General features: G+C 34.3%; 1 protein-coding gene across 1 annotated transcript in view; it reads left to right on the top strand.

Moving 5' to 3' along the window:
* The first annotated feature begins 17,245 nt into the window (after nucleotides 1-17,245).
* The window catches only part of LOC129224991 (centromere protein F-like), a 112,079-nt gene continuing 108,290 nt past the window's right edge, over nucleotides 17,246-21,034 (top strand). Inside the window, exon 1 of the mRNA XM_054859538.1 lies at nucleotides 17,246-17,407. Coding sequence (XP_054715513.1) covers nucleotides 17,246-17,407 — 162 coding nt within the window. The remainder of the gene's footprint in view (nucleotides 17,408-21,034) is intronic.

Raw genomic sequence — 21,034 nt, 5'->3', positions numbered from 1 at the left:
CTATAACATTATAAAGATATATCAAAACTGCCTTTCTAAAGCTACAAGTTCGGAAATTTAAGTGGAGCGCCCTCTCCCTCCTCCCCTTTCTCGTCAACATTATTAAAAAGTCGTCTTAATTTGGTTTTTAAGGCTTCAATAGCGAGAAAATTCTGGGAGAGCTTCCGAAAACACCCTCTTTGTCATTAAGAGTAATCTAAAACTGCGGTTGTAGTACTGCAATTTTGAAAATTTTTTAGGAGAGATCCCCTGATTACCCCCTCTTTTCTTAACACGATTAAAGACAATTGAAGAATTGCGTTTTTGGTGTATCAATTTCAAACATTTGCCGGGGGAATGGCACCGAAATTCAATTCCCACTAATATTATCGAGATCTATCAAAACTGCGTTTTAAAAGTTACAAGTTCGAAAATTTAAGCGGAGCACCCCTCTCCCCCTCCCCCCTCCATTCTGGTCAACATTATTAAAAAATCATGTTAAATTTGATTTTCAGGGCTTCAATTTCGAGAAAATCCTGGAAGAGCTCCCGAAAACTCTTTTTCTTAACGCCACAAAGGTGGCTACAATTGCGATTTTAGAACTTCAATTTCAGAAAACTGCTTGTCCTCCAACCATAGATAGCGTTTTTAAGACTTTAATTTTGAAAATAATCCAGGGGCGAGCCTTAGGATTTCTTCTTTCCTTAACATTACCACAGATAGTCTAAAACTGCGTTTTTAGAACTACAATTTTGAAAACAAAGGAAAGCCCTCCTTAACACAACGGTAGACTATTTACAATTGCGCTTTGAAAGTTTCAATATTGAAAAATTACCGGGAAGGGGGCCACCAAACCTTTTATTCTTTTAACATCATCAGAGATTATGTAAAATTGTGGTTTTAAAATTACAATTTCAAAAATTTTCTGGGAGAGAAACTCCCCAGACCCCCTATCTAATTGACAATAAATTTCCGTTTCACGATTCATATTGTATACATCTAATAATGACTCCATCGCAAACCAGAAAGTTGTCCCTGTAATTATTCATACGTTTGAAGAAAAAAAAAGTGTTGCAAAATTCAGGGGTACCCAAAACTTGTTTACTCAAGGTCCACGTTTCAAAATTAGGGAAGGCAAGGCGGGTCAACAATCCAACAACCTTTCAGTTCAAATGGTATTTGTTAGCGCTACCCCCTCCCCCCCCCCCCCCCCCGTGAATTTGACTTGAAATTAAACACTTTAAAAACTGTTATGTTTAACGCAATTCGAAAGCGGGACAATTTTTTTTTTGGGGGGGGGAATTTGCGTCATTGAGCTTGGGGGGGATGGGCACCCCTGTGACTAGTGTCAGACAGGGTGTCTGTTACTGGTACAAAAAGGTGTCTGTTACTCATGCCATAATTTTTTGGAACCTCAGAATAGTGAATAAATCTCTTTTTTTTCTTCAGTTCAGGATGCTCCCCCCCCCCCCCGCCAGGAAGTTTTCTTACAGTGAAGAACAGATGCAAGCTGCCTTATTGGATGTAAATAGTAATGGTATGAGTGTTGCCGCTTCAGAAAGGAAAAATAGAGCCCCACGAGTAACACTTTTGAACGAAGTGAAAGGGGTTTATACTAGCACAAGAAGGATAGGTCCAGACCTAGTGCTTTCAAAGGAGGAGGAGAAAATACTCGTACTCTGGATGGCCTCATCATCTAAAGCAGGGTTTCCGATATTAAAAGAAGAAGTTTTAGACAGTGTGTAGCTGCTCTTGAAGGAATTGGGGAGAAATAATTCTTTTATTGATAGAAGATCTGGGAAATCATGGTAGAATGGTTTTCGTTAACGAAACCCTTCAGTCGCTCATAGGATCAGTGAAAACCTCACATTATCCCGTTCAAAAGTAATTACAGAAAGCTCTAGGCAACCGGTTCAAGACCGTTTACAACTATTCAAAAGACAACAATCATCTTGGCACTTTAGAAAATCCAAATTAAATTTTTAATTGCGACAAAACTGCTTTTTGTTTTTTAACCCAACGATATCCCGAGTGCTTGCAATGAAAGGTGACAAAAATGTATACCAAGTTGTGAACTATGATGAAAAAGAATGTGTCACTGTTTTATTCGCTGCAAACGCTGCTGGGCATCTTCTACCACCACCAGTGATCCATAAATACGTAAGAATCCCAGATAGCATTAAGTTGGGGACAAGGGCGGATACAGAAAATGTTCAAGGAGGGGGCGATCGTTTTTTACTGTTCACTCTTTGGAACTTCAATCTCTTAAAACTTTCGAAGGAGTGTACTGAACACCATCGCTTATCCTTATGTAAACAAAGGTGTCCTATAGTTGTGTTTCTTTCAAAACATATCCAGGGTGAGCCTTTCAACCTATCTCTAATTATCATCTAAGATCGTCTAAAATTGAGATTTTCGAACTTCAATTTCAAAAAAAATCCTATTGAAAGTTCTAGTCCCCATCCCCAGAGTAATAGGAGATGGGCTACGATTGCGTTTTCAAAACTTCAATTCCGGAATAGCTCCCTTTCTTCTAATACCATCGAAGATTATGTAAAATTGCGTTTTTGGAACTTTAATATCGAAAATATACTTGAAGAAAGTACTAGTTTCTCGGCTCAAGGAGGGCGCGATCGCCCCCATCGCCCCTCCCTTGTATCCGCCCTTGGTTGGGGATTAGAAAAGTCGGATTCTGGGTGGATGACAAACAAGTCGTAGTTCGAATTTTTGGCCAATGTATTTCAGTCATGGTAAAAAACTCAAAGACTGGATTCAGTTGAGCAATCATGAATTGTTTATTGTTTTCATTTGACCTTTTAATGACGTTCCCATCATTTTATCCCCCCCCCGCCTTCCTCTGCAGCGTCACCGTCTCCCGGCCCCTCCCGATGCTGCTCCTTTAGCGAAAACCATCTCCAGTCCATATCCTACACACACGCATACATACACGCACGCATGCCTACACACATGAATTCCTACCCACTGTCGCATACATATATACACACACACAAACAAACGCGCGCGTACATACACACACGCACACGCCTACGCAAAGACACACGCCATCATACACACACACGCACACGCCTATATACATACACACACACACGCTCGTGATTGAGAAAAACATAACTTAAATTTAAATGAACAAAAATTCTTTTTTTTTTTTTTTTTGTGATGAAAATTTTCTAGTTGGGTAGGTATTCAATTACTGTTCATTTGAATTTGTACTAGAAACAAAGAGCATTTTCAAATTTTTAAGAGAAAAAAAGAATTTTGTCTATTACTCACCCTGTCTGTTACTCATCCTTTTAGCCTGTCTGTTACTGGGTATCATCAGATTTTTCGGTGTCTGTTACTGGGGTTCGGAGCTTTCTTCGAAATTTAGCAAATAAAAATAGAATTGGCTAATTCAGAGGATCTAGAAGCAGCCAAACGTTAGATGAGATGTTGTTGCATGGGAGAAAAATAGTTTTAAAAATCTAATTGCAGTTAAAGGGTCAGAAACTTGAGTTAACCTGAGAGCGATGTCTTAAGCATGTCTGTTACTGGTGCCGTTACCCTAAATGGCTACTAATCATTTTAAAATAAATTTAAATTAAAAAATGCTCCTAAACTTGCCTGCTGACCACATGCTGCCCCTATTTTTTTTTTTTAATTTCCATGTCTAGTTAACATGATGTGATTTTATTAACATTAATTTGAACATTGGCTGAAAGAAACTGCATGAAGTTTTGAAGTTATTTTTGGAAAATTAGGAAAGAGGAGAAAAATCGTCTCTCAGTTATCTAAAGTCAAAAAAAAAAAAAAAAAAGAAAGAAAAGAAAAAGAAAAAGGAAAAAAAAGGAACGGAGGAATTGGTAGCATTAAAGCAATCATTGTGATCCTTGATCGGCTAGAGTCGATTATCAATAGCCGATTAATCGGTAATCGGTAATCGGCCAATTTGCTTATCGGTGCATCCTTAATCCTCATATAAATAATAGCTAATGATCGAGTAACCCGCGTGTTTCAACAATCAAACTCGTTCCACGGTATGATAATTTGATAATATGTTTTAATAATGTTTAACATGCAGGGAAAGGCTTTATTCTGACAAGGCTGAACTCGGTCCGGTAACTTAACTGTTTTACTGGTAAGACTCATTTTAAGAGAATGAAGAAACGTAAAAGTGATCCACAACGCTATCTACTGGAGTTTACAGTTTAGGGCACTGGCTGTAGTTGAGATTACAATTTCAACCATCAAAATATCACCAAACAGGCAATTGCTTCGTTCAAATGTAGAAGAGTAGAAGCAATTTTCACCAATCATACCTTGTGACGGGTGACTTTCTAGTAATAACAATAATAATAATAATAATAATAATAAATAAGTAAATAAATAATAAAAAAGCAAGTAAACAAACTTGAATAAATGGGTTAAAAATTTGAACAGAAGTATTGCAGCAGCTAAGAACAAAAAATAATCACTCGTTTCTAAAATCTTTATGGGGCGGGGGAGCAAAATTTGTCGATCTTAATCTGTATAAATTCACAAATAAATAATGAAAGAAAGAATAAAATAAATAAATAAATAAATAAATAAATATCGTCTCTCCAGAAATGATGAAACAGGGATCCCATTTTCGTGACGCTTCCAAGTAGGCTGAAGTTAACGTTCAAGTTCACTAAACTCTCGAAAAGACATATCCATGTTAGACATTCTAAACTCCTTCGAAAAGCATGAAAGAGAAGTATTCTTTTGAAAAGAAGAGACCCTATCACGGTGTAACAACGGTCCATTTAACTTTTCGTCAGAGAGTATTTTTTATTCAGTGTCAGTAATACAGTAATGCTATAGAAAGTTTTTTTTTTTAATTTTTTTTATTTAACTGGAGGGCTCCATTACCTGCTCGCTGCCGCTCACCAACCCCCGAAGATTGCTGCGCAAATCTTATTTGATTCGCACAGATTTAAACCGTCTAGTTGAAATAATCAGATTAAAAAATGCTTTGTGAGTTCCGTTTCGAAAAAAAAAAAAAAAAATCCCCCTCTCCCTCTCGTAGAAAATGAAATTTAAGTAAAGAGCTACTAATTAGAACACAATCCCGCTCCCCAGAAGACAAAAAGAACTTGACTGAAATATGCATAATGGAGGTATTAAAAAGAAAAAAAAGCAAAGCGCTTTGAAAAGCACCCCTTTCCCGGGTTCCGAACTAACTTGTTCCAACTTGCACAGCAGCTATGAGTGCTATGGAGCTCCTGATCATTGCAAAACGGTAGTTTTGGACGCTTGAAAAACTGCTTTCGAATTCGTGGTCTCTAGTGTATTGCTCTTTAGCTCCGGGCTCGAATTAAAGGGGTCTAAAGACCTTTAACCTTCAAAATTTTTGATTTTCTGGAAAATTATATGTTATGCATAATTTAATTCTGAACAATTTGATACCTTGTTTATTACCTTACGCCAAAAACTTTTCAAGTTATCGTATAAATGCGTAAACTTTTCCCGTAGAGATTTATGTTAACAGCAGCTGTTTAAGTCCCTTTTTCACAGGTGCCGGTTTCTTCGGTTTTCTCGTTTTGCGCGCATGATATATTTCAGAAAGTTTCTTATATATTTCTGTTAAACTTTTCATGCATGTTTAACTGGTATAGTTTTATGATCTAAACCTAAATTTTAACAAAAAATGAAGGTTAATATTTAAACAAAAAATATTTTTGCCCAAAATTTTGGAAATTTTCGATTTTATAAAGTTTCAAAAAAAGAAATAAATAATTTTTAAAAAAATAAATAAATTTAGGTTCAGGTCATAAATATAAACCAGATAAACATACATTAAAAGTTTTACGGCAATATATAACAAACTTTCTGAAATATCATGCGCGCAAAACGAGAAAACCGAAGAAACCGGCACCTGAGAAAAAGACGCTTAAACAGCTGCTGTTAACATAAATCTCCATGGGGAGAGTTCACGCATTTTTACGATAACTTGAAAAGTTTTTTGTGTATGGCAATAAATAAGGTATCAAATTGTTCGGAATTAAAGTATGCATAACATATATTTTTTCCGGAAAGTCGAAAATTTTGAAGGTTAAAGGTCCTTACACCCCTAAGTTGAGCCTGGGGCTTTCCGCTAAAATCAACACCATTATATCTGCTGTTCTAATCAATTGGGAAAATTGGAACAAGCTTCTTTTGATGCAGAAAAAATCTCCTTTGAACGATATCGAAAAGTTAAGGGGTGTGGTATATCTTTCGCTTCTTTAGTAGGCAAACCGCCTGGGGTTCGAAGTAGTTTTGTACAAAATTTCAAGGCTGTAGGTGTTGTAGGGTGTCCTGGACGCAGGCCCGCCACAGACTTCCTAACATCATTTCTTTGATGTTACTTTTTTAACATATAGATATAATCCCTGGATTTTATTTACATATGATGAATTTTTTTTAACGTTGTTTAACTATCAGACATGGGCGGAGTTAGACTTTTGTCTCTAGGAGGGTGGCTAAGCCCCAGGGCCCTCATTTGGGGAATCAGGGGGAGCTAATTACCACCCCCCCCCCACCGGATTTCATGAACATGTTGAACATACATTTGGTTATGTATTTTGTTGCTTTCTTCCTATGATCTGTATTGAGTATGTACCATGATCCCCCCTCCCCCGTGGAAACCTTTGAAATGACAGGCCTGCTAAGCCCCCAACCAAAAATAGCGCTAAAATTAAAAGATGAAACAAATGTGTGCGACAAGTTTGGAAGGACGATGAAAACTTTAAACATTGAAACTGGCCCCGTTTCCCATCGTCCCTCAAGTTTTATATCTTTTTTTTTACAGAAAAAAAGAAATCGGATGAATTTATAAAGAGTAAGATGATTTTAATGCGAAAATTTTATGTGCTATTTATTGCTTAGTGAAAGGATACCCTAAGTGACGTGAAAGGAAGGATGGAGGGCGTGTTAGATCCATCACTCCTTGGAAAATTTTCAAAATTGAAGTCTTCAAATCGCAGTTGTATTCAATCTTTGGTGTTGTTTGGAGCATAGGCGGATTTAGGCCGAAAATTTTGGGGGTGCAACAATAACAAGAATCTGGGGGTGGGGGAGGGGGTTTCATGGGACATGGGGACATTCATCTGACAACAAAGCAGTGGCGAAATCAAAAAATAATTTTATGGCGGGATGCACTTTTAATTCTAAAAAACATGATGTAAACAATATTTAGTAACTATAGGGGATCAGCAACTCTTAACACTTCAAACTGCAGAAAAAGTCTTAAACGAAAGTCGGTGTTGTTTGAAGCAAAGGGCGAATACAGCTTCTGGTTTGGAAGGGGATTCACGCCCCAGAAAAAATTTGCAATAGTAGTTTTGAAAACGCTGTTTTAGAGTTCTTGGTGATATTTTAAGAAGAAAGGTACATAGTGCTGCAAGGCTATTTTTAGAAATTTAAGTCTTATAAATGGATTATAGTCCATATTGATATTTTGGTTTATAAATGAGACTCACGGACTGTCCCCAATCAATTTTTTGAAAAACAGATAGAAATATGTACCCCCTCCCCCCACACTACCTCTTTAATTTTTCATAATTGAAGTTCCAAAAACGCTATGGTGGACAATTTTTGATGCTGTTACCTGATGGGGGTGTTCTGGAGCTTTCTCCTGGAAAAGTTTCGAAATTGAAGTCCTAAAAACGAAGTTCTTATGCAATATACTCCATGGTATTAAACGAGGATTTCAAAGGCTGCTGTCCCAAAAGATTTTCAGTTAAATGTTACAAAATGGTAGTTTTCAAAATCAAAATATTTACAATCTTTGATGATATTAGAGAAAGGAGGACGGAGGCCCTTGTTTGAATATTTTCCAAAATTAAAATCTTAAACACATGAGTGTAAGACCATATTTCGTAACGTTAAGGACACTGCAGTATTTCAAAACTGAAGCTCCAAAAACGCAATTTTAAACGCTTTTCGATGTTTTTAGGTGATTGGAGGATCTTCCTTGGAAATTTTGCGAAAGGGAAGTCCAAGAAACGAAATTTGAGATACTCCGTAATAACTTTGGCTGGAGAGAGGGCTTCCGAGAGGAAAAATTTTGAGGACTCATAGAAAAAATAAAACGAAATCGAAAAATAAAAAAAAAGGGGGGGGGAGTAGGAAAGAAGAGAGGATTGTGCGAGGAGGGGGGGGGGAGGCACACAATTCGCCGCCAAAAATCTGAAGCTATTGAAAATTTTAAATGTCAATATTTCTTTTTGGAGGAAATTAACACTTTTTCCCAATATTACTTATTTTTTTCTTCTTAAAATAACTGCATTTTCCCAAAATGAGATCTTTTCTTCTCTTCAATAATGAAGAATATTTTTTAAAAAACATCAACTCAGGATTTTTTGGGGAGGGTCACCAGCATTGTGACGGTTCCCCCTGAATGCACCACTGCAGCAAGAAGTCCGGGAGTCCTCCTTCAAAATTTTTTGAAAATTTACCTTAAAAATGTTGGTTTTTATTTGATTTCGGAGTAGATTTTATTGATAAAGTTCGTTGCAATACTCATGTTTTTTTTTTTTTTTTTTGGACTTGATTGGCCATAGTTGTTTCAAAATAGAAGAATTGGTATTGATATACCAATAAATACCCAATTACAGAGCATACAATTATTCTATTCTACTACACAACACTGAACAATAAATTTTTCCAGAAATTTCTTTATTTGCATGAAATTATTTATTACTTTTTTTTTTTTAATGGATAAAATTACTTTAATTCTTACTGTGAGCAGTTTTGAGCTCGCTCACTGTTTTTTCTCGCACTAGCGACGTGTGGTGATACAATGGCTTTGTTTCAAGTAAATTTACTAGTATAGCAGCTATTAAATCCCCCCCCCCTACAACTGCGTTTCTGGGTGAAATATACTGAATTATCTTTTTTTTTTAACCCAACCAAAAATTTTGGGGGTGCGGCGCACCCCCTGGCACCTCCATAAATCCGCCTATGGTTTGGAGAAGAAGTAGGGGGAGGGGGAATCAGGAAAGTTTCAAAATTTACATTAGAAATCACACTTTCAGTCACCTTTTGGTAACATTAGGGAGGTTCCCTTGTAATTTTTTTTTTTCAAAATTAAAGTCAATTTTAAGTTACCTTTGGTGACTTAAGAGAGCTGGGGGCTTCTCCTGAAATTTCTCCGCTGTAGGAATATGCCTAAAAAGCTTAACTGTAGGCTGTGGGCTATCTTTGGGGGAGACGTTATGCTAGTTGGAACGAAGTGGGAGGCAATGATGCAACGAGTAGTGGTTTGGCTGAATACCGAATACTCAGTCATAATAAAAGCCGAAATTTGTCTACTCGGCTGCCGAACAGTCAATAATTTCTATTTTTGTCAAAAGGAAAAACGCAGGTTGCTTTTAAAGCAGTTTTGTGTGATTAATAGTTAAATATGCATTATAAAAGGTTAATAACAAGGATTTGAAGCACATTTTTAAAAATTTGCTACTATAAGTTTAAACTGGCCATATTCCGCCGAAAAATTAACAAAAAGGGGAAGATATTTCCTACGCAACAATTTTTACTGACGAAAGTTCTAGATTTAAGCTTAAAAATAATAATTTTCTATATTAGCATTATTTCATAAAGCTTCTCAATTAAACAAGAAAGAGAATTTAAATAAACTGAAATGATTCGGCATGTGGAATTGCATCTCATAAATTTCTATCCTTATACACATGTACCAAAATTAGCGGTTACAAACAAATTTCCCTACTAGAAAATTTAATTTCCTGAGGTAATATAATAGAAGAAAAAAATTATGCTTAGTTAAATCTGCAGACAAATTTGGTGTATGTGCTATGAAAAGCTCCCTTGGACAAAATTTGGAGACACACTCTTTAAAAATTAAAGACCACGAGCGCTATATTACAGTGCAACTGTTTTTGATACCAGATTCACATTGCTCTTCAATAAATTCAAGCGAAGGACAGAGCAGTAATGTAAAATAATAAATACAAAATTACTTGTTGGGATATTTTAACGAAATTGCAAAGCAGCCACAAAGTGAAGCGTCGACATAAACATCTGCCCTAAATGAAATGAGAGAAATCGATTATTATGCTTCTTAGAATCGTTATTGGACAGAACAAAATGGTCTTTAAATAAATATAAACATAAATGACAAATGAAGTGGTGAGAATAAATTCCCTAACCTATCCCAATCGGCCAGAAGTACAGGTGTTCACTACGTGCACCAAGAATAGTCCCAAAATCTTTTTTTTTTTTTTTTTTAATGGAGGGGGGAAAAAAAAGAAAATAAAGACATATCTACTGAAAATTCTTTTTTTCAATTTTTGCCATTTTTTTTTATCATAAACTGTGTTTGTACAGAAAAAATTTTGCTCTATGAGCTACATAACAGTTAACATTTCATAGATTATTTTTGAAAATGCCATGTAACAAAAATTTTAATGATAATTTTTGTGTTATAAATCGTTATATTTAATAAGAAGATAAGATAAGGTAAGATAAAATTTATTAACAAACAAAATACACATACATAACAGTAAGCAAAATTAAAAAAAAGTAAAGTTAAAAAACTTACAAATTATAAAACATAAATTACAAACTTCATAACAAAACATTAAGAAAATCTTAACTATAGTTCAACACGAGTTAGTATTAAATTCAACACTAAAGAGCGCCAAAGGCACTGTCCGCAGTGTTTTTTAATTGATTTAAAATTGATTGAAAAAAATAATGATTGAATTTAAGAAAAAAAAACATTTTTAATTTTTATGCATATTTTACTGTGAGAGAGAAAAGCTAGTCTTTGCCTCATGTATGATTTATAGTTGTATTTTATCTACTGAAATTCTTGATAAATTGTAATTATATTTTCCAAAGATAAAAGGAATGTCAACATTCTTTATATGTGAGGAAAAAAAAGAAAAAATAACAGATTAAAAAAAAAAAGAAATCATAAGCATTTTTCACAATGCACTTAAAAGGACAAAATTACTTTTCTGGGTTTGAAAGGACAATTTAACTATTCCTGTAGATTTTAAATATTCTAAAGAAATGACACCACAAACGAAGAAAAGTGCGGTCAAGTCATGTTGAGAATTATCATCATCATCTAGCTTTCAATCATAAAGTTGAGTGTTGAAACATGCATAATTTTCTTAATGGAAAGGTTTAGTTTGTAATGACTTGAGCCGCACTTTTCTTCGTTTGTGGTGTCATTTTCTGGGAATAATTGAAAACTACAGTAATACTGAAGTGGTCCTTTCCGACCCAGAAAAGTTATTTTGTCCTTTTGAATGCATTATGAAAAATGCTTAGTATGTTTAAGAAAATCTGTTCTTTTATTATTTTTTTGAATGTTTAGGAGCTCTAATCAGAAGTTTTTGGAATTTGAGCCTCTGAAAGCACAATTCCAAAAATATCTTTGGGGATACTAAGGAAAGGGGTTGTAGATTCTGAAGCTCTAAAAGCATTAATCCTGATAGCACATGTTAAAGTTCTCCCTGGTAATGTTAAGAAAGATAATTTTTAGTCATCTTACTCTTTTTGAAATTGCTAGGAGAGTATTATTTTTTTTTTAAAAGAAAAGAAAAGTGTCTTTTAACCTTGTTTGTAATTGTACTTTTTTATTTAGGGGGGGCTAATGAATTGTCAAGGGGGCTTTGGACTTAGCCCCCTTAAGCCCCCCCCCCCTCAACTCCGCCCATGCTATCAGATAACTCAACTAAATAGGAAAACAAAGTACTTACTACTATGAAAAAAATATCTATCTTGAAAAATAAAATCATATGAAATTAAGAAAACTTTGATTTTGTGTGATGAAATGATGTCTGGAACTCAGCTGATTTATTGTATTGCAAACGAATACGTACTTTTGAACCTTATTACTCACGTGACGGAAAGGGGTTAGACATAGGCGGATTTAGGACTGAGTTCCTAAGGGGGGGGGGACAGGATTTTTTTTTTGTGGAGCAACATTTTTAATTGCCCTCCCCCCCCCCCCTCTCCCACGTTTCTGTCTCTTTTCTGTGATGCATAAGGCCATTCTTTACTTTTTTATGTGTCATTTTCATTACTGTGTGTAATCATGCTATCCTTTTTGAATTGACCTTAAAAGAGCTGGTATTAAGAGAGTGACGCAGGGCTCCCTTTTAAGAGGGATATAGAATATCTCTAATTTTAGGGGGCCCGGATGTTACTCCCCCAGAGGAAATTATATAAAATGGATATAAAATTCTACATTTTGATGTCTTAAGAGGGTTAATTGGAAATAATAGGCAAATATTTTTTTAAAAAAGTTTTATGCTTTAAAAGTGCTTTGTGATTCAAGTTAATACTTTAAAAGAAATGAGATTTAGAGAATAGGTATCAAGAGAGTAACTACCCATTTGAACAAATCTTAATTTATACACTTGATAAGAAATAAAATTGAAGCACACTTTGCTTAGGAGTTTTAAAGACTTGTCTAATTATTTTCAAGTTTTGGTTGGTTAAATTGGGTTTTTGGCTCAAAAGCCCTGGTAGGCTGGCTATACTGCGCCATTTCTTTTCAGGGTTTTTAGAACCTATCAATAATTTGCACTTTCCAGTCTCTGGAATTGAGTAGTAGATTATACAGTTGTACAGTATTGTTCTTTGTAAGAAACGGCTATTTTAAATTTAAAAGAAAAAATTAATTTTTTTTAAATTTCTCATCACAACTTTTTTTTAATTATAAGTAGTATAGAAAACGAAAAGGAATAGGGGTAGTGTATCATTTTTTTCCCGGGCTAAACAGATTAACAATACGCAGTAAAGGTAAGATAAAAGCAATCAATACAAAAGAATTTCCAAAATTCTGCTTTCGGGATTAAATAAATAGCAAGAAGCATGTGAGTCACAAAAATTTATTTCAAGTAATATGTTACAAACGCGAGAACCATGATTTTTACATTTTTGATGCAGGATGTAGCAAGGAGCTGAATTTGACACATTTTGGCGTTCCTTCCCCTACAATTTGTTAGAAAATTTAAAATTTAAGGTTTGTAGCCACACGTTTCCAAATATTCAAGATTTTCAAGTACTTGAAAATGAAATTAGTTTTTCAAACACTTTCCATTTTTTTAAGGAACGAATCACAATTTTTTGGGAGTTAGGGGCCCACTTCAAAGCAGGGGCCCTAAGTTATAGCTTGTTTATCTTATAGGCAAATCCGGCCCTGCATGTAATTCACTCTTACCTGCAGATTTTTGTTTGATTTTTTGTAATTAAACGAAAATTCGTCAGTTTTTACAGTTAAAGGATTTTTACGATGTTACCAATCTGTGTAAGGTTTTTATCGGTTTTTATCAAATTTCAGCAAATTTTTCCAAAAGTTTTGATGACTGAATTACTCATATTTCAATAATGACAATAATAACTGTCTCATTTAGACTTAGATGATTATGACTTATCTTAATTTTTAAACAGTATTTAGAAAGTAAGGAAAATGGTACTTTCCCTCTAAGTAAAAAGATTCAATTAATCAGAATGTTCAGATAACTGAAGTTTATTCAGTTTGCGATAGTATTTATTTTTCTTTCTCAAAAAAAAAAAAAAAAAAAAAAAGAAAAAAAGACAAGCCGAAAATTTTTCCAAGCGCATGAAGTACAGTTCTAACTATTAGTTTCATATATACAAATTTTTTCCTTTAAAAAATAAAAACACAGTTATAAAAACATTTCATCAGGTAATAATGCGATCTTACAAGAGTTGTGCTACGGTGTTTACTGTTACATTTGATAGTATTTTGCTGTACAAAAACCTTTTAGCTATGTACTTCTTTTGCAATAGCATACATTTCAAATGAGCCAATTTCATTTGAACGTGTGAATCCAGAAGGTTCTTCAAAATCTTTCGTCTGTAATAACTCAAAACATCTAGTTTTTGAAATCACGCAAATTGAAAATAAACATCCTGAAAAGAGAGAAAACAAATCGTAACGAGTAGATCTCTCTGTTAGCACAAATTAGGGAGGGGGGAGGGAGGGTCAACGTCAATTATTATAAGTGTTGCAGCTGAATGCATAGCTCGTTTAGCCTATATTTTCATTCATATACTTGCCCAAACGGTTTTCAGTCCAAAATAGTGAATTTAGACCAATTTTCAGTACCCCAGTGACAGCTGTACTGTATTTATTTGTATTTAACGTTCGGTTTTTTTCTTTTTCTTTATTTCTCCTTTCAGAAAAGGACATTCGATATTCTCTTCATTTTAATTGAACTATTCAAAAAAGAAACGAGCTGATGTGTGCATCACATGACTTCCTTTTACTCCAATTTAATGTCATTTCCCCATTATTCGCTATTTTAATGTGATTCAATATTTATTCTCTAAATATCACCAACAATGGCCAAATTGAAACCAAAAAAAAAAAACTCCGCCAAATTTGTCGCCAAGTTGGCGACAAAACTTGGCGACCAAAAGACTGGCGATATATCGCCAAGTGTCCGACAAATTATAACGCCACTTGAGTTTACATCGAAATTAACAATGATTTCCCCCCAAAAAGGTGCAAAAGACCCCCTTAGGAACATCCGAAAGCAACCAAAAGGGGAGGTGCACAACTAGACCCCACTACGAGTCTATGTACCAAATTTCAACTTTCTAGGACATACCATTTTTGAGTTATGCGAGATACATACGCACATACGCACATACGCACATACACACATACGCACATACATACAGACGTCACGAGAAAAGTCGTTGTAATTACCTCGGTGATGGTCAAAATGGATATTTCGCGTGTCTATACATTCTTAGGCACTTTTCCGCATGTGGTCGAATCGAAAAAAAAACTCAACATTCATTTGGGGGTGAGCAAAATGGAAATTAAGGGCGATTTTTGAGTGAAATTTTTTTCGCGAATACAATACTTCCTTTTTTGTAAAAGGAAGTAAAAATCATGATTTTTTGTTATAAGATTTTGGAAGATAAGTTGTTACTGTATCAACTCCTCCCAAAACTGGGGGGCATTGCCCCTTTTGCCCCCCCCCCCCATAAATCCACCCATGCTCTTCTGAACTATTCAAAATAGAAAAAAAAAAGATTTTTTTTTCTTAATTTTTGGAAGATGTGTTGTTACTTACATAAAGTCCTCCCAAAACTGGGGGGGGGCATTGCCCCCCTCTGCCCCCCATAAATCTAGCCCATGGGGTTAGACATAAACAAATGAGTATCATGTTTTGGTTGATTGTTTGCATTATCCCAATACCAAAGTTTGGAATTTTGAACATGACTTTTGTACACCTGACTAGAACTAATCGAAACATTGTTCGCAGTCGTTTTATGCAGGGGTGGATCCAACTTCTTGTTTTGCAGGGGGTCATAAAAAATATGAGAGCACAACTCAGAGGCTCCCCTCCCCAGTCCATGACGTAAACTGAGCGATTGAAATTTTTAGGGGGAGGGGTACACCACAGCATTTAAGGCTGAGGGAAGGGGGTGCACCATTGCCCTTGGGGGGCATTATATTGCCCCTCCCCCTCCTTACGATTGTCACCCGTTGCTGATTGCCCCTCCATACACACTCATTATGACGTTGTTTTGTTACATACTGCATCCTCTGCTGCAAAGCATTTTGTTTTATTTAATATGAATACGCTAGGGTTCCATTTGGGACTTTAAAATGAATGCAAGCAATAACATAAAAATATTTCCTGGCATTAGAGTGAAAGGAGAAGGTGCTTTTAACTTCAAACTTTCATCAGTTTCATATGCGTCGATGTCTAATATACTGTAACGTATTTTGAATTTGAAATTTGCGTTTGGCAACAAATAGTTTCAAAATTTTTAACCAATCGTTTAAGCGAATGAAAATTGTGTATAATTTGACTGTGGTGATGTCGATGTTTTGTTAAAGTGTTTTTAAATGTTTCACTCATTTTAAATATTTATGTATATATATTTACTCTGTTGATTTGATAGGATATTTAAAGTAAACTGAATGTGTTCTTGTGAGTTCTAAGCTTTGTATTGCAAAAGCTGTCCAAAAATGTAAGTTGCGCGTTGCAAATTAGTTGAAAACGTCAAAAAATGTCATATAGCTTTTTATTAATGAAATATATTGTTGTTTGATATGAAATTGATTTATTTACGCATTTTAAATGTTTTAAGCTCTTATGTAAAAAAATTTTATGTCATTTTTGAGAAATGCTGGTTTTTTTTTTTTTAAATCTCACCTTGGATTTCATGATGTTCTCGATGCATAGCATGTACTCGGAAAAATCTTGATTTTTCTGAATACTACAGTCTTAATTTTGTTCATATCATATTCTCTAAGGCGAGCTGACTGGGATACCATCCATTTTTACTGTTGTCTTGTATGGCAAAGTAAGGTGAGAGAAAAGAAAAAAAGGGAGAGAAAATATAAATATTTCTGGAGGCGTGAGTCACAACCTTGGCAATGTCAATGGCTCTATCTGAGTACAAAGTTTCCATATTGCAGTCATAGCTAGATAATATAGACGCACTCCGTGCGCGGACTCATTTGATGCTGTGCGGACATATTTGCTGTAGATATGTTCATTGATGAAAATTGTTAATAATATCCATACTAAACACTGCTTTAGCTTTAAAATTTGAAATTAAATTAATAAAAAATGTTCATTATTGCTTTCACGAATACATGATGAAAGCAAAAGGCATTTTCTTACTAAAAATTTTATCTGCCGACTGCATGTTGATTTTCATTCTTACTGATAGTTTTGAGCTATGTGTGCAGACACTTTATATTTTCATCTTACCATGGTGTCTGCTTTCCTCATATGTCCTGGAACCATCTGGCAGGATCTTCGTACCCTTATATTGTTGTTCTAATTACTCTGCTGTAATTCAGTTCTTTAACCGAGGATTTTTTCTTTGGGTTTGGACAAGGTTTTTGTTTTACGACTACGTTGGCATCAAAAACTGTCGTAGATGAAGTTACAGGCTGAAGTGTTCTGGCTTCATTGGCAAGGGAATCGGCCACCTTGTTCCCTTCAATGTCATCATGGGCTGTGATCTAATCCAATGTTATTCTTCCTCACTAGTTAAAGATTCTCTTCTAAGGTTAAAAATTCTAGGTTATTGGGAATGCATGGGCAGCAGGTTACCCCTTCAGAGGTTTTTTTAATTTTTATGCAGGGTTTCCTTTGTTTTGCGAAGGTGTGACCAAATTTCCTGGATTGGCTTGTGTTATCAAGTTCTGAGACTCTGCGACAATGCTGTATTTCATTTTAAAAAAAGTGCCTTGTATGAATGAAACTTTTTTTTTCTCAGTGCAATGGACTGGGCCTACTCTCAGTGGAAGCAGGAGCTTTCGTCTACAGCTCTGCAGAAAGTGAATGCCCTGGAGGAAAAGGTAGAAAAGCTACAGAAAGAGAAACAGCAGAAGCAATTTCAGTGTGAACATTTGGAGCTATCACTTAGTAAAGAGAAGCACAAGGTATTTTATTGCTTATCATTTTAAATTGTTATGGTCACAAGGTGAGATAAATTAGGTATTTATTTTAATCGACACTTGATTTTTATTTCGGAGCCGTCTCCCCCATCAGCAGAGGCCCTCATCCCAAAACAAGATTATAAATTTTGCTTCAGATATTGAAAGGGAAAAATAGGAAATTAAATCGCTCAACTGCTGTATTTTACTTATGTTAAAGATTTAGGATTCTTTTAACTCAAAGTGAAAAAAGTCATGACTATTTGTGCTAACTAAATACAGTTGAACCTGTTTATCTTAAACCTGCCTACCTCAAAAATCTCTCTATGTCGAAAATTTTCATTTTCCCTGTGTTTATGGCATTAATTAAATGTTTCCCCCCATACTTATGTCTAATGAAAGTTTCCAAAAACCTTTATGTTTCGAATCCCGACTACATTTTTTTTGAATTAGATCCCCAGTGAAGTGATCTTTATCAACTGTGGGACTTGGAGACAAGTAGCAATTTACCTGTATAAGTGGTCATAAAATCCTCTAAGTCTTGTGAGACATGTAGCTCAAGGAAAACTATATTGTACAGCAAGCTAATTTTCCAGCAATTCTATCCACTCAGAAACTGAGAGGAAGGGGGCATTGTTGAACAGTGAAAATGCTTCCTGAGTTTTACCTTCAAGTCATTGATACCGGTAAAATATTTGTTATCTGAGTTTATATCCTTTTAAATGTTCTCATTTGAATTTGAGGAAAAAGTAAAATTTTCAACATTTTTGAATGGTCATCATTGAAAGATAATTTTTGTCCTTAAAGGTATACGTAAACTTGCCATCAATATAAACATGAAATTTTTGTAAGACGGTGTAATCAGGGCCGGATTTGGAAGTGGAGGCCCCGGGACAACGAAGGAGTGGAGGCTCCTAATCACGGTTAGAAAAGATTATCATATTTTCGAAAATATCCGATACTTTGATATATATCCGAATATTTTGATATATATATGTATATATCCCATATTTTCAACCCATGAAAGTTAGGATATTTCGTAAAAATTTTATTGTGGGGGCCCCTTTGTTGTGGAGGCTCAGGGGCAGGTGCCCCGCCTGCCCTCCCCTAAATCCGGCCCTGGGTGTAATCAAAACATGTATTAATATAGAATGTTGAGCAATATCAATGCAAAACAATATGTTAACTCTTTGACCTTGTTCCAAATGCTTATTTGCATGACTTTTATCAGAACCTATGTATCTCAAAAAATCCATATCTCGAATTTTTCTTCTGTCCCGGGAAATTTCAGATAGACTGGTTCGACTGTATTGGGGGAAAATTTAAAAATGTCTGTCCAATTAAAAAATGTATTTATATGATATGGAACCAGTCTAACTCTGATGACTTTTCAACCATCCAAAAGTAAAGCCATTGAAAAGTACTCTTCTTTTGCTTCTGGGAAAGAATGTTTGATCAAAAAGAAGTAGAAATCTATCATTTGTTGAGCGAAACTGCTTAATCTTCTATAATCAAACCTCTATTTTCATCATTTTATTTGGTTCAATGGTGTCCTACCTTTTTTTACGCGAGAGCCACATCTCTTTTTAAGATTCTTATTGGCCAGAGCACATATAAAATTTAAAAATTCTAAAAGAGTAAACTAATTAATAGTGGGGGACACGAAAAACGAAAGAAAATAATAAACCAAGAATTGTTGCTATTTACTTGATGCTTATTTTAGGAATGCGAAGCTTGAATCTTTTCCACAAAATAATTTTAGATTATTTGAGTCCAAGTTTGAAATTAAGGATAATTGTGGATTTTGATTTGTAAAGTTGAACAACATAAAGGGCCTCATAGATTAGTTTTGCAGACTGCATGTTTCCCATGGGCCGTAGGTTGGACCCCGCCAGTTAAGTTTAATCTATACTGAAGCAGATTTGTTGAAAAGTTCTGAACCTTGTTTTTTAAATTTAGATAATTAAATATATGAGTTCAAAAAACTTAATATTTAGTTTTTGTATTTCATATGTCTAATGTTATTCATTCGTCAAAGCAGAAGAGTGCCAAAAAAAATTTGTAATTTGTTAAAAAAATTATTGATTTTATATAATGTTAGTAGATTTTTAATTCTGAAGGCAGATATTTGTTTATCTGCCTTTTTTTATCCATTTATGTATTCATTAACTGCACAGTGAACATATATTATTTGTTTTATTGTTTAAATCAACTTTAAGCAATAAATTATTGAGTTTCAAAGTACATTATTATTGTTGCATTAGGTTCATCATCATTTCAGAAATTTCTGTTATTGTAAAAGATAAAAGGTTTTAAGGGGACACTGGACGTTCAAAAAAAAGAAATTTTTGTCAAATTTTTGAAATTTTTATTTTTTGAATTTATTTGAATATGAGGACAATTTTGTGAGTTTTGTTTTATTTATTATAGTATAGAGAATGACTTAAAATAAGTTTCAGTGTTGTGAAATCAAAATAATTACGCAAGGGACTTTTCAAAGTTTTGTTAATTATCATTAAGGTTATTTACATTTTTTTAAATAATTGGGTTTCTAATTAAAATTTTTTTATGAAATTTTATAATTAAGCTTGTACTAGTGTTTAAAGTATATGGTTAAAATTTCAGACAAATCCGTCAATAATTAAAAAAGTTTGTTTTCAAGGTCCAGTGTCCCCTTAATTAGTGAAGTTCTGGATATCCAAGGGAAAATAAGGATCTGTGTCCATATCCGTTACTTTTTCGACGGATCTTAAACACATCTTTTCTATTCTGAAAATTCTTTAATATTTGAAGAAAAGGCTGTTAGATTCCATTTAAATTGGGTTTTATTCCCTATTTAAATTATAAAGTATCATTTCCGAAACCAATTTGTATCCTCCTCCCCCTGTTGCAGAAAGAAAGGGGGATTAGTTTTAAAATTGTGTATCTGTGTCTATTTGTGGCATTGTAGCTCCTAAACAGATGAACCGATTTTGATTATTCTTTTTTTCATTCAAAAGGCGAGTTGATCAAAAGTGTTCTCAGCTTGGCCTCGTTTTTGTAGAACTTTAATTACCAGAGACATTAATTAAAAGTCGACCAAATCTTTTTATAATAGGGAAGTTTTTGATTTTTCAATTTTCTTTTTATATGATAGAGTAACAGGTATGAATATCATAGGCAGACTTAGATAAAATGAAAAGCTTTCTGCGAACACAAATCTTAACTGGAAAATTTTCTGCAAATAATTATTTTGCCTAACTCGCCCTTGAGTAAAAAATTAAATTTATATTCAAATAAGAAAGAGACAAAAAAAAAGTGCTTTAAATCATTTAATTTTTTTTATAATAACATATAGTTTGCTTATTTTTCACCAACTGAAGAAAACTGCCAAAGCCATTATTTTTTTTACACGTGTGCTTTAAAAGGCTTTTGGAGAAAGGCTTTTACAGAAACAAACTCTGGGATTTTCTTAAAAATTCCCTTTAAAAAAGAATTTTTTTTTTTAAATTAACGTTAGCAATTTGAAAAAAAATTTCTGCAGAGCCAAAAATTTTTCTGCGAACGCCGTTCGCGCGTTCGTCTATATTATGCAAGACTGATCATAGGTGAAAAAACTTTTGCGGTACGATAAGTAGTTTTTTTTTTAAAATA

Source organism: Uloborus diversus, chromosome 6, assembly GCF_026930045.1.
Source record: "Uloborus diversus isolate 005 chromosome 6, Udiv.v.3.1, whole genome shotgun sequence".
Classification (NCBI taxonomy): Eukaryota; Metazoa; Arthropoda; class Arachnida; order Araneae; family Uloboridae; genus Uloborus; species Uloborus diversus.
This window is presented reverse-complemented; position numbering and strand designations above follow the sequence as displayed.